At 39.9% G+C, this 14,389-nt stretch overlaps 1 protein-coding gene across 4 annotated transcripts in view; it reads right to left on the reverse strand.

The window, feature by feature from the left end:
• Window positions 1-14,389, reverse strand: part of LOC106051420 (uncharacterized) — a 187,175-nt gene that overhangs the window by 133,048 nt on the left and 39,738 nt on the right. For all 4 annotated transcript variants that reach the window (XM_056007179.1, XM_056007178.1, XM_056007177.1 and 1 more), the window contains exons 4-5: window positions 5,871-6,019; window positions 3,418-3,496 (exon numbers count right to left, since the gene is read on the reverse strand). In XM_056007179.1, coding sequence (XP_055863154.1) covers window positions 3,418-3,496; window positions 5,871-6,019 — 228 coding nt within the window. The remainder of the gene's footprint in view (window positions 1-3,417; window positions 3,497-5,870; window positions 6,020-14,389) is intronic.

Raw genomic sequence — 14,389 nt, forward strand, 5'->3', positions numbered from 1 at the left:
AACATTTTAGAATTACCAAGAACAAACACGGAATCCTACACATATGAAGAGAAAAAAAATAAGGTCATCCTTCACTGCTCTGAAAGAATCACAATGTATTAAAAACATTACTATGAAAATTAAATGTGGCAAAAAAATGACAGAAGTTGTCTTTCTGTTCAGATGCCATGTACTCACGTGCAAATAATACATCCAAATACAGGTATCTAGGTCATGTCTGATGACATGTATGATCGAATACGTTTCACGCGATACGTAATTACGTAATTAAATATTTATTTGCGAACGATACTCGCCACGCTGTTTATCGAGCTTAGTTTTCGATTTTATTGGAACGCAAAGGCTCACTCCTCACACACACACACACGCACGCACGCACGCACACACACACACACACGTCCTCACAGATACATCCCCACACTCTTACAAATGACGAAATCAGCAGAGAAATAATTGAACAGTGGAATAAAAAAGGGAAACTATTGGATCGAAACGTCGATACCAGTTCTGTTTCTTTGAATACAATTCGTTTTGTCTCAGCGTGGCGGAGACACGAGTGTGTTACAGAACGGGCGAGACTACAACACACCACTCTGTGTGTGTATGTGAGTGTGTGTGTGTGAGTGAGTGAGTGAGTGAGTGAGTGAAGGTGCACATGTTGTGTGTAACATTCCAAACAGCTGATCCTTTTCGTAAAACATGCCTCTACATTAGCACACGTACAAAACACACAGCTTATAGGACACACCTTCCTCTTCAGTAGTAGTTGAAGAGAAGGGGGGCGGCGTTTGGTGACGTCACCTGAATTCGAGATTGTTTTTTTTTTTAATTTAATTGGGTTATGCAGATCAGAGAGTTTAAATAATTAATTTTAATAATTACTGTACAATTCAAGTGACGGGAAGCCTTAACAGTTAATTTATAGTCTTGTAATATGCTCATTAGTTTGAAAAATAATTTGCGCACGCAAAGATTGTCTCGACCTCCGAAACCGTAAGGTCCAGAATTTGAAAAGCAGTCCTTTTGGGGTGCATCAAATTTGTCATTGTCAAATGAGTTGAGTTATAGACTCTTGAAACTCTAGGCCACATCAATGCTGTGTCTGGTTGAGATTCAAGAAGATGTCAACAGACCACTTCTCTAGTTCCAGTGGCACGAATCCCAAGACGCTCGGAACTAGAGGCGAAGCCGAAGGCTGATCACACCGGGGAATCCCCTCCATTTTCCTTCAGAGTTCCACACAGTGGCTGTGTGGGCATGCCAAAGAACGGCCCCCTTGAGGAACGACCTGTGGATTGTGACAGTGCTGTTGCGACTCTCTTTCGGTCTCCGACCAGTGTAATGACGTTTATAGGCACCCCCCCCCCCCAACTGGAGACTTGTTTTGCTAACCCGCCTCCTCTAACCACCGTCTCCACCAAGGCGCCACGTTGAGGCGAAGCCCTGTTGGTCAGCCTACCAAGAGCTAATTTAGTTACCTCTGTCTGCGCTGTCTTATTCGAAAGTATTAATCTCTGTTCCAGCGTCTTATGTGCCTATACCCTTCTGTCAAATTAGAGTGTACTAAAGACTACGAACAGTTTTTCATTTAATTTTTTTTTTGGGGGGGGGGGGGAGAAGTATTCTAAGTTGCAGTTTTATTACGAGCACTTTTTTTTTTCCCTCGAACTGTCTTGACACGTTACTCCTAATGTCTGCTTATTTCACTGTGCATTCAGTCAACAGCAGATGTTGAATAAACATCTTGGAAATTGTTTTTTTTTTTCAAAGTTGAGAAACTCGATCATTGTACTGGCCACGCGATATACTTGTAACCATACGTTCTATACCATTAAAACAACTTAATCTTTTCGGACAAAAAATGATGACCTATTGTTTCAACTAAAAGTGACCACACATATTTTGTCTGTTAGGCCAGGCTTCTTTAAGTCTTTAAAGTGCCCTGAGTCCTAATGAAACAGCTAAGATCAAAATGTCGCAAGTCTCAGTGAAACGTGAGGACTCCAAATGGTGGTTGCAGGATTTATGAACAAAAGGTGAACCACCTAGCAGCACCATAAGAAAACAGAATGTGAGACGCTATTTGTCACCAACATACAGGTGACGGGTAGCAGGTGGCGCATTACAAAACAATCAAATATACATTTTCCCTGACAGTATGACGTCTGGGTAGATGTTTACGTTCGAGCAACCAGTACATTTGTACAAAATTTTAAAAAATCAAAATCTGTTGTTTTTTTTAAATAAATACAGATTATATATGGATTATTATTATCTTTTGGTTTAGAAATATCATCTGTCTATCAAGCTTGTGTAAAGTCCATGCGTCCTCAGGTCATCTGCCCTATTTGATACAGATTAATTTTATCTATACAGCTAGATGAATTTTATTTGAACCTAGACGACCTGATTGTCATAGAGGTTTAGACTCTACTCACTCTGACCTTAGCTTGTTCAAGTCTGTAGTCTTAAGGCCAACACATAAGGCCATATCAATAGTCAACCCACAAACTATGATGTGGGTGTGAGTGTGCTCAATATGACATGTGTGTGTGTGTTTCCTATGACATGCGTGAGAGTGTTGTCAATGACATATATGTGTTCACAATAACATGCGCGAGTGCGTTCACAATGACATGTGTGTGTTCACAATGACGTGTGTGTGTGTGTTCACAATGACATATGTGTGTTCACAATGACGTGTGTGTGTGTGTTCACAATGACATATGTGTGTTCACAATGACGTGTGTGTGTGTTCACAATGACATATGTGTGTTCACAATGACGTGTGTGTGTTCACAATGACATATGTGTGTTCACAATGACGTGTGTGTGTTCACAATGACGTGTGTGTGTGTTCACAATGACGTGTGTGTGTGTTCACAATGACGTGTGTGTGTGTTCACAATGACGTGTGTGTGTGTTCACAATGACATGTGTGTTCACAATGACGTGTGTGTGTTCACAATGACATATGTGTGTGTTCACAATGACATATGTGTGTGTTCACAATGATGTGTGTGTGCTCACAATGACGTGTGTGTGTTCACATGACATATGTGTGTGTTCACAATGACGTGTGTGTGTTCACAATGACGTGTGTGTGTTCACAATGACGTGTGTGTGTTCACATGACATATTTGTGTTCACAATGACATATTTGTGTTCACAATAACATGTGTGCTTTCACAATGACATATGTGTGTGTTCACAATGACGTGTGTGTGTTCACAATGACGTGTGTGTGTTCACAATGACGTGTGTGTGTTCACATGACATATGTGTGTGTTCACAATGACCTGTGTGTGTTTACAATTAGCATGTTTGTGATCACTATGACATGAACAGAGACTGCCTACTATCTGACGACTATATTTTAAGTCCACCATGTTAACCTATGCTCTAGAATGTACTCACCACTTTCAGGCAGCTGTCGAAGATGTCGGATCACGTTTCGTATGTTGTTACGTTCGTTAGAATCCTCCGTATGTGTCAACTGTAATACAAGCACAACCCATTCAAGTTTTTTTTTTTTTTTTTCAAATTATGGAATTTATTTTTTTGTAAATAGGGTAAACATTTATTGACTAAGTTTACATTATTAAATAGTAGTTTTATTTTTTAATAATAATAATAAGTTCCTACACAAATATGACCCCGAAGCAACCCCTCTGAATAAAAAAAAAGGCTGGTGTTAATGTTGGTTTGGAAGACGCGGGGAATGAGATTCGCCAATGGGAAGAAAAAAACACTCCACGGAATATTCACGGCTTTATTAGATGGGGCAACATTGACAAGGCTTTAACATGGCTCAAAGCAGGTCGTCTCTACCCTGAAACAGAAGGCTTTGTTACAGCAATACAGACTTAGTAATTAGGACAAAATATTAAAAGAAGAATATCTTAAAACTTGATGTTGTTGACAAATGTTGAGAATGTGGAAATGTGGCAGGCTGTTCAGACTTATCAGAATATGCCCACATAGGTCGCCATAACTAAGTTGCAAAATGAATACATCAACACTTGGCTTTGACACTTATTTGATAATAATCCTTATTACAGATACTCGCTACAAGAGGCTTTCGAGTCTACTGACCATCTGCTGTACTGGGATAGGTCAATTTTGAGCCACGAAACGGTAGATTTTAATCGCCCGGACCTGCTGTTCATTGATAAAAAAGAAAAAAAAACGCTACCACTATTAACATCGCCGTACCACTGTCTCATAATTTAGAAAAACTGAAATGGAAAAAACAAAGAAATATGGGAACCTAGGCTTGGAGATTAAGCGTTTATGGAAGCTATCCAAAATAACAATATACCATGTTGTTATATCATCCGAGGGGATAATAATAACCGACCTCACAGATACATTCAAGGCTCTTGGCTTCCCTAGGAAGATTATCGTTGCCTGTCAGATGGCGGTACTTCTGCAGACCTGCCACATCACCAGAAAATTCCTCGGTGGAAACTGTTAAAGAGACTACGATGAATTTTGTTTCCCTTTAACGAAACTTGACCTTGGCAGAGAATCAATACTCGCTCATTTGTAGCATAATAATAACTTATAATACTAATGGCTTTGTCTTCGATCCCGAAGATTAAGGATGAGTGCAGTGTTTCACATGACTATGCAAATGTTAGAGATTCCGACCAGCATATTTTTTCAGCATGTTTATCTATTTTATACCAGAGTAAGAGTGTATAGAAAGAGTGTATCAGCCGTTATTAGGCACGGTAAAGGCTAAACCACCGACTACTAGGCACAAGATGGTTATAGTACCATAAACAAAGCGTGCCGACATAGCCTAATAGAGCCCACATAACCTAATAATACTGATATAATCTAATAATACCGATATAACCTAATAATACCGATATAAACTCATAATACCAACCGACATTCCCGTGGCTGCGCAGCACCAGCTGAGACCTGAGATATTTAGCGCAGGCATAACCATGGTCCGCCGGGGGTCGATTTAGATTTTCTTTTCGCAGTCTACGCCTGTCCTCGGCAGCGGATTTTCTTTAGGTCTCAAATATGTATCTCGCGGCTTTTGTAAGTGATCTCTAATTTAAAAAAAAAACAGAAAAAAACACAGCGAGCGAAAAGGAAGGATTTCCAGACATAAATGTGTGCACGGCCATAATGCTTTAAACTTTCGTTAGGTCGACTTCAAAGAGGGAGAGCACCCAGCAATTAAACCCAGCAAACAAGTGGACTAGTTTATTCCCTAAACTAAACATGTTTGTCCTCTATATAAGTGGGCGTGGCTGCTTTGGGTCTCCATTGTTTTGTTTATCAACGTAATTTAAATCTGAGAATTGTTGGGAAAGCATGCTGGAACACTTCTGATATGCTGTTATGTATGTTCCAGGTAAACACATTTGCTTCCGGTTTAAAGTCAGCAATGGAAGAAATACTTTTAAGTTTAATGCACTGGAGTTATCTATCTTTATTAATTGATCTGTATTTTCAAAGCTCTACGTTAACTGACGCATTTAGATCATCTTTTACTGTTTATCTCAGTACGCCATTACCTCGTGTATTTACTAAGTAGATCCAGGTCAATATATACATAACTTTAAACATTAGCAGTGATACTGTCCCACTTTATACGGGGAGATTTTGTTTGTAAAATGTTTAACATGTTTCGGATGTTCCTACAGAGTTAATCTACATCCTAACCCAAACCACCCGCAGGACGACGGGAGATGGCAGCGAGCAGGGTATGAACCAGGGACCATCGAGATGACCGAACGACAGCCCAGCGCGCATATCGCACGACCAGACAGCCATCCAAAGTTCAAGACTTTTGACCATTCCAACACACTATGTTACGTGACCACGACAACTGCTGGGCTACTTACCAGATTTTGGAGTTCTGTTAGGCTTGTGATGCCCTTGTAGCTGACTGCACTTTGGGCTGGACTTATCTTAGGCCCACTGCGTCCACCAATTACAGGAGAATACTCCGAGGCTCTGCGTCCCAGCTGACCACTGACCAATTTACTTGTACCTGTAGCAAGATTACAAAAATTGTAATTAATACAGCCAGTTTCAGTCATTAGGACAAGTGTGTTACTGAGATTTTAAAAAAAATCAAAATGATAAAATACGAATGTTACATAGATTTCTTTACCACATTAAGTTACGACATTGAACCATGTTAGACCATTAACTCTTTCTCTCCGTAATTATTTACTACATTCTGGTGGAATCAACGCTGTCATCGTCAGCTAGGAGAGAAAGAGTTAATGAGATTAAAATGTAACGACAAAATATGAATTCAACGTGGAATTGTGAGTCGAAAAAAAAAAGGTTGGAAACTGGTCTATGTTATCTTTGTACAGCGTTTCTCAAACTGTGGTGTGCGTCCCTCTTGGTGAGTGTGTGTCTGTATGTGTGTGTGTGTGAGAAAGGGGAGGGGCAACTTGCTGACAAAAAGTGCAGAACTCTTTTGTTCCAGGAGAAACAAATCTATTGCATTATAATTGCAGAAATAAATCCATTTTTTAATATTGATCAAATAAAACGAAATTAAAACAGAGGGAGCTATACGGAAGTAGTGGCAGCATTTAACAGAGCAAGAGAAACATAAGACAGTTATTACAATAATACAAGATTAATATATGTAGGACAGAATAGGTTTAGAGGGCAAGGAAGTAGCCAAATAGATAGTACATAAGGTCAGTATTATAGCTTCAAAATATTTCATAGAGTTTTCGCGAGAGGCGTCAGCAACAAGATTGGGGATTACATAATGTTCATTGGAAGACATTTTAACACTTCGTTGCCAACGCAATTCTTCCCGCCTTTCTTGTGTTAGAACGGTTGCAATGTTCTCGTTGTCTACCAAAAGTTGTGGTGACGTCTGAACAGGAACAAACCTGCTGCTAGTACTGTTACTGAACATGAGACTCATCTTAAAAGGCGTGTGGTAGCAGCGGCGTAGCTAGGAATTTTCCATCGTCTGGGGGCCCGGGGGGGGGGCTTGACCTCTTTTAGGGCCCCTGCATTTTGCGTAATATTAAATTTTTAATGTAAAAAAAAAAAAACTCATTTGGGGGCACCTTTCATGTGGGGGCCCCGGGGGATTTTCAAATTCTCCCCCCTCCTCCTCCACCCTAGCTACGCCACTGTGTGGTAGTTTAGCCTCTCAACATCAGAATTGTAATTCCATTTTGTATGCACTCAGTGTAAAAATTCTCAGCACTTTAAGGGTTAAGATGATTCAGCCCATTACAATCGCACATAGGCCTGTAATTTTCTAATAATTTAGTAACGGCCCATCCTAAGGCCTTCTATTTACTAAATCACTTCATTGACCATAATGAATAATCCGCCGTAGACGCCATTATAATGCATTTCTGAAGCGCGGGATCCCGCTTACAGTGTGCATAAGTAAAAGTTTCTGAAAGACTGCCTTATTAAAACTCGTTTGCATGCCAGTGGTTAATTGCCGATACTATTTATTAATGCCAACATTAGATTATAAAAACAAAAGAAAAAAAAAACCCAAGGCATTTGAAAATAAAAACACATACTAAATAACCCAGACTTGATAGCTTGAATCGACGGCAAAAAAACGCGCTGTAGACTTCCCAAAGATCACGTGAGCAGTCAAAGATCACGTGAGCGTTTAGCTGTGTGATGTTGAACATCAAAGTCTAGAAAACCTTTTTTAAACTTCTGTGTAACCAAGTCCCTGATGTTTATTTTTGGCAGGAGAGGGGACATTATCTCGAAGTATTCAGCAATTACTTCCCTTGACTCATACCCAGGCCACCAATTCAAAACCCTTCTCTTAAATGTGAATAAGGAAAATTGCATACATTATTCATGGAGAAAAAACCCTTACACGCTAATGTTGGTTAACTGTAAGTGTTATGGGGAGCAAAATATATACGGAGTGCTGTTTGGAGGGGCAGGGGCAGGGGGGCGCTGCTGCAACCCACATCCACACTGACCATAATTGACATCACTAACCTACATACAATCACAGCGCGAGAAATTAGCCGGGAATGTTGAATGTCGAAATACTTAATATCAGTAAACAAGCAGACACAAAATAGTTTCTATTTATAGAAACACAATGTACTTGTTAAAGTGTTTATGGATGTTGTAGACGGTCATCGACTTATAGCACTAAACTACTGGTAGACAACTAAACCGCTGTAGGCGTATTATGTTATAACACGTGAATTAGTCGTAAAAACTTATAATATAACTTCTTTGTGAACGATACCATATATAACTTTTTTGTGAACAATACCTGAATACCATATATAACTTTTAATACAATATAAACAGTATCAGCTTGAGATGAAACAAATAAATGTAGTAAGTACAAAGTCAGAGTACCCATCTCCTAGATGAATTGCCTTACTAGGCTGACGAGCTCCATCTGCCCGAAGCTCCCGGTTTTGTGGCGCCTGGTATCAGTGGCGTAACTAAGGGGGGGGATGGGGGGGGAGAATTTTAAAATCCCCCCGGGCCCCCCCCCTAGGGGGGGCCCCCAAATGGGTGTCCGAAATTTATTTGTAAATACATAAATTAATATGTTTGATTGACAAATAGTGTCAACGGGTGTCTTTTTTTTCAACATTTATGGATTTAATTTATCACAAAGACTAAACCTAGATCTAAGTCTATCAGTACGTTGACTTTGTTGACATTTTAAAATTATTTTTTCCCACAGAGATCAAATTTAAAAACTAAAATTTGTCTTACATTTTAAACTTTGTTGCCACGAATAAAACTGCATGATATACAGCGAATTCCAGGTATCTTGTTACCTTTACTAATAATAGATCTAAATGGCGAGTATTATATGGCTACACTAATTAACCTTGAAGCAAAATTTACAGAATCAAGTATAACAGATCTAAAAGTTATTCTTAATAATGCTAGAATAGTCCATTATTCGGGTTTGGCGTCTATAATTTCAGAATTAAACTTCACACTCGAGTTATTACCCCTCTATTCACCTTTCCTCATTCCAATGGAAACTCTCTTTTTGTTTACATCTAATCCTTTTGCTTTAGCACAAAACATAAACAAAAAATAATGACGTAATATCATATAATATTAGCACATCCTTCCTTTTGAAGTTATTATCACACCCTTCCTTTTAAAAGTTCTTAAGAGTGATATCTACTAGCAGGGCCGGCCCTAGCATTTTCGGGGCCCTATGCGAAACAGATCGAGCGGGGCCTAGTCTGGGTAGGGATAAGCATAATGTCAAAATAATGTTTTTTTTGAATTAGAAAATAGGCCTACTTTCGTCTTTGCAATAAATTTTTATCAAATGAAAGCTCGCAATGTCACTTTTTATTTATTATCACCCCAAAATGTCAATTTCGTCTATTCTTCAGGAGATTTGAATAAATTCAAAAAAAGTTCAGGACTTTATCGTATATTTTGCCTTTTCATGAGATTTCCTGGAGCCCTGGAAAATCAGGAGGTCGCGAAAACCCTGTTATTTTATATACGTTATAATGGTTTAATTTAATAATGTACACTTGGAATTAGCGCGGGGCCTATAAAAGCACGGCGCCCACTGCGACCGCATAGGCTGCAGTGGCCTAAGGCCGGCCCTTTCTACTAGGAACTTTAACAATTCGTCCATTTCTGGTTGTCTTGACTGGCACAACAAGTTCTCTAGACGTTGGTCTATAACTGTCTGTTTCGTTTGTTCCAACAGTTTGCAGTTCATTGTCTTCATCGGTATCATAGTACCCAGAGATGTCTTCATTGAAACTCTTATTCAAAAAGCGTTGATTTCTTCTGTATGTTTTTCCACCGTTTGTCTTTATGATGTAAGATCTGAGTGCTGAATGTTTTTTTATGACAACTGCTTTCTGACATGTTTGAACTCTCCGACAGAATAATCTTTAGGTAGTCTTGCTTTTGCATCGTATTTCACTTTGCTTTTCATCTGTCGTTCGTTGAGTAATGTCTTTGCATTTTGAGCTACCGATGGTTTCAATAGTTTGTGATCAGTTGGAATCATTCCCTGAGCCTTCTACTCGTCAGCAGTTGTGATGGTGAATACGGCAGTCTACTTATCGGAGTATTTCTATACTCGAGCATAACGAGATATGGATCTTTCCCACTTTTGTATGCTCTGAATCCTTTTGCTTTCGCACAAAACATAAACAACCAACAATGACGTAATACCATATAATATTAGCACAGAATCTTCTTCATGCAGTGGAAAATTAAGAATTTTTTGCCTATCTTGAATTCTGGTCAAAGCTCCTGCGCCCAATTAATATAGTTCGGAAGAAGCTACAAAAGTCTGGACAGCATATACGGGAAGCTGCTAAAGAAATTAGTAGGCCTACCCTTTCATGCTTTCTGTAAAATGATGACAAACTGATAAAAACCCAATCCATCGAAAAAGCAAAAGAAGGTAGTGAATACTATGGATTCCCAGTAATCAAAACAACCAGAAGAAAGAAAAGACTTGATGGGAAGTTGAGTTCTAATGTAGGACTGTCAATAGAACTGCAATTCAAACGTAATACAACAGAAGTGCTGGACAAATTTCATATGGAGATGAAGGGCAGATTCCAAAGGCTGGAAAGAAAATGAATACCTTTGGGTTTCTTCTTGAACCAAGACAACTGTGCTACTTTTCCTGTTTGTATGATGAAATAAATGGAAAATCGCTTTTTCAATGATGTCATTGATGCACGAGCACTTTTCATCAACAAACCAGTAATGCAATCACCAATAGACATATTGAGGAAACAGGCTTCATATGGGAATTGCGTGTGCTCAAACTTTGCAACCTCCTCCGAATACCGCTAACTCAGGCCACTTCCATTACGTCATGTGAGAGATCATTCTCAAAGCTCAAACTCATCAAAAACTATTTCAGGAGCACAATGACGCAAGAAAGGTTTATCATGGTTTTAATGTCAGTGAAGTCACAAATACTAGAAAGTATCGATGTAGTTGATGTTATAGATGTCTTTGCTGCACAGAATGCACGACGTAAAGCGATATCAATTTAAATTTGTCACTTGTGCATTATTTAACTAATAAACAACGGTATTATTCATTAAAATAGTCTTGATGATTACTTTTTGTTAAGTTTACTGATATACTGAACCAATTTGATTTGGGGCTTATTTATTTTTGCGTACATTATCTCATGTCATATGTCGAATGTCAAAATGCAAGGGGCCCCCAAAGAGGTAAATCCCCCCGGGCCCCCAAATCCCTAGTTACGCCCCTGCCTGGTATACTCCTTTACCCCTTCACCTGTTAGTAAGAGCAGTTTCGCCAGGCTTAGTATCTAAGCCACACGAGCAGGCCAGGTGCTGGACTTAGTTGTCAGAGGCTATCTGAGACGCAAGCCTTTAGGAGTATTTTATAGCCAATGGGAGCTTAACCCTAACCCTAAACTTGAAACTTGGAGAGTCACTAGCACAAATATGGAAAAGCTCCAGACTTTTGTTAACAGATGCCTACGCCGGATATTAGGAATTAGGTGGTCAGAAAATATAACTACTATCGACTTGTGGGAGAGAACTAGACAAAAGCCCATAGCCCAAGACATCACAAAACGAAAATGCAGCTGGATAGGACACACCCTGCGAAAACCAGCTACCAATGTTGCAAGGCAGGCACTTGACTGGAACCCACATGGAAAGAGGAAAGTGGGCAGACCCAAGCGAACCTGGAAGAGGTCAGTCATCAGTGAAGCTGTGGGTAGTGGAATGACATGGGAGCAGATGAAGAAAGCTGCTCAGAACCGAGTTCGGTGGAGAGTTGTGGTTGCTCCCCTGGGAGTGCACAGGATTAAGTAGAAGAAGAAGAAGTAAGTAGGTGAAAATGTCTAATAGAATTTTAAAAATCATTTAAACATTTTATATAAGGGTTGTTGATTTACTCGTGATTGTGTACATGCGCAGTGGTAGTGTTTTGAAAGAATCGAGTATCAGAATAGCTTCTTAATCTCTGGTAGAGGAAGAGCTTTAAAGAAATGTGAATGTACGGTGAACCAGCTTGGTCAAGTCTTAAATAAATCCTATGATAAAGCCTTTAACCGTTTAACGAGAGTCTCGCCTGATCAAATACTTAAACCGTTAATAGATTGTTCGTTAAATGCTGGTAAACATAGGGACAACGCACTATCAAGATCAACTTGCTTTTATACACACAAGTTTTTTTGGGCATAAAGCTTTGTAAGTTTAAACGTATACTATAGTATAAGGGGATATGAAAGGAATGAAATACATTTATAGCAGTGTGAGAGAGCTGGTAGTTTTAACACATGTAGAGTTAGCTCCTGTAGTGTCAGCTCACATAGTGTTAGCTCATCTAGTTCGGAGTAGGGTGGCCAATCAGGTCACTATCTCTGTGTATTTTAGTTCAAATGGGAATGAACTTCCCCAATGAGTTGTCAAACGCACCCAACAAGCCAGAAACATGGGTTGCCTCCCTTGGCTCAATGAATTGTCACAAGTTACCGACAAGCCAGAAACGTGGGTTGCCTCCCTTGGCTCAATGAGTTGTCACAAGCTACCGACAAGCTAGAAACATGGGTTGCCTCCCTTGGCTCAATGTGTCAAATGTTGACAATATCGAGTACCTTCAATCCCAGATCATTAGAGGCGGCCCTACGGGATGGCTAGTAGAAAAATCGCACCAGGCCCCCGCGTCTTAGTGGGGGGGGGGGGGGGCACTCGCTCAGGGTCCCACTAACTGTTAAGGCCGCCTCTACCAGACGCTCACACTCTACGATTGCAAGGTGCTCAAACAGAACGTGAGATGGTTCACATTTGTCAGAGGACTTAAGAACGTTGAACTGGTGGGGGGTGTCAATCTGTATGGAGACTGGGACTCCCCGAAAAGCAATGCCAAGAAAACTGGAGCATCCTGCAAAAGAGACTTGAGTCTCAGTACGAGCCCGTGGGCTCTCAAAATATCGAAAATCTTATCTTATGTAATACAGACGTTACTTCAAAAAAAGAAGATGATTACGTCCTACAGACTATTGCTGACAGAGACAGCTATCTACACATAAATTTACAGTTAATGGCTAGGACCAACCATTTTTATTTAAAGATATTTTCGTCATATTTTAACATGAAGAAAAAACGGAAAAAGGAAGGGGGGGGGGGAAGAAGTAGAAAAGAAAGTGGGACAGGGAAACAGCGTTCACGATGATGTCATGGTGTCAGCTCAACGACCTATCACCTTATATTTCTTCAATAAATGCTCCCCCCCCCATAAGAGGTATTTTCTCAGAGGCGCTCTGGACTAAAACCACCAATCCAGCGTCGGAATTAAAACCCCCATGACTTTTAGTTTTGCAGCCAAACCTTTTCTTTACCTATCAACCCACAAGCAAGTTTTTGTTTCGTTTTTTAAAAAGTAAAAGTCCGATTTAAAAAACAACGAAACTATTATTGTGGCATAACACAAGTGTGACACGAGTAGGTTTTAAGCCAATGACATTATCGCACAGGTCACGTGGTATTGAGGACTATAAGCTTAGGGAAAGAATTTCAGACTTAATGTCGTACGGAGCAGGAAGGTGTCCTGATTTACAACAGATTTACACACACCGTGTCCTAATTTACAGCCTACACGTTTACAGTGTCGCTGAGTCAAGCGTACCAGCGGATTTACGACCAAATCTTGACGGAACTCTAATTGCGTTAGGGAGGGGGGAGGGTCAAAGGTTAGCTACTTGAAGATCAATGCTGTTGGATATTTTATGATTGACCAGTTCTTACGGTGCTTACACTTGAAGTAATGTAACTCTCCGGAACTGTAAGAACAGAAAGTGTGACATTATCGTTGGTAACTTACGAACTAAGATTAGAACATGGTCTTATGCTGATTGGGCGTAGGAGATCGGAGTTGGTGAAGAGACGTCCTAGGGTAACCCAGGGATCGAAACTCAATGAGATTTTTGTAGAATAAATAAGAACTGGACCAGCTCACATCAGAACTACAAGAAAAAGACGCCTATTATAAGCTATCTCGACATGACCAACGCATAATTTTTCGACTCAGAACCGAACACAACAGAATGAGACAACATATGTTCCGGAAGATTAAAGTCGGGATGAGTGAAACCTGCCCTTGTGGAGCATCATCAGAGAAAGCTGACCATGTCCTTCAAAACTGCATACTATATCAAGAGGCCCGAACAAGACTCTGGCCCCAAAACCCTCCTATAGAACAAAAACTATACGGAGAACTGCCTGATCTGGAAACCAGTTCATCTCAGATATAGGATTACTGATTAGAACTCTCCAACGTAAAAAGAGAACGAAGAAGAAGAAGAAATTAGATTTTTCATAGGCTAGGTTACTTAAAATGGAGAAGTTTATCCTAAGTTCAGATGTACACTGTTAAATCT

Source organism: Biomphalaria glabrata, chromosome 12 (assembly GCF_947242115.1).
Source record: "Biomphalaria glabrata chromosome 12, xgBioGlab47.1, whole genome shotgun sequence".
Lineage (NCBI taxonomy): Eukaryota > Metazoa > Mollusca > Gastropoda > Planorbidae > Biomphalaria > Biomphalaria glabrata.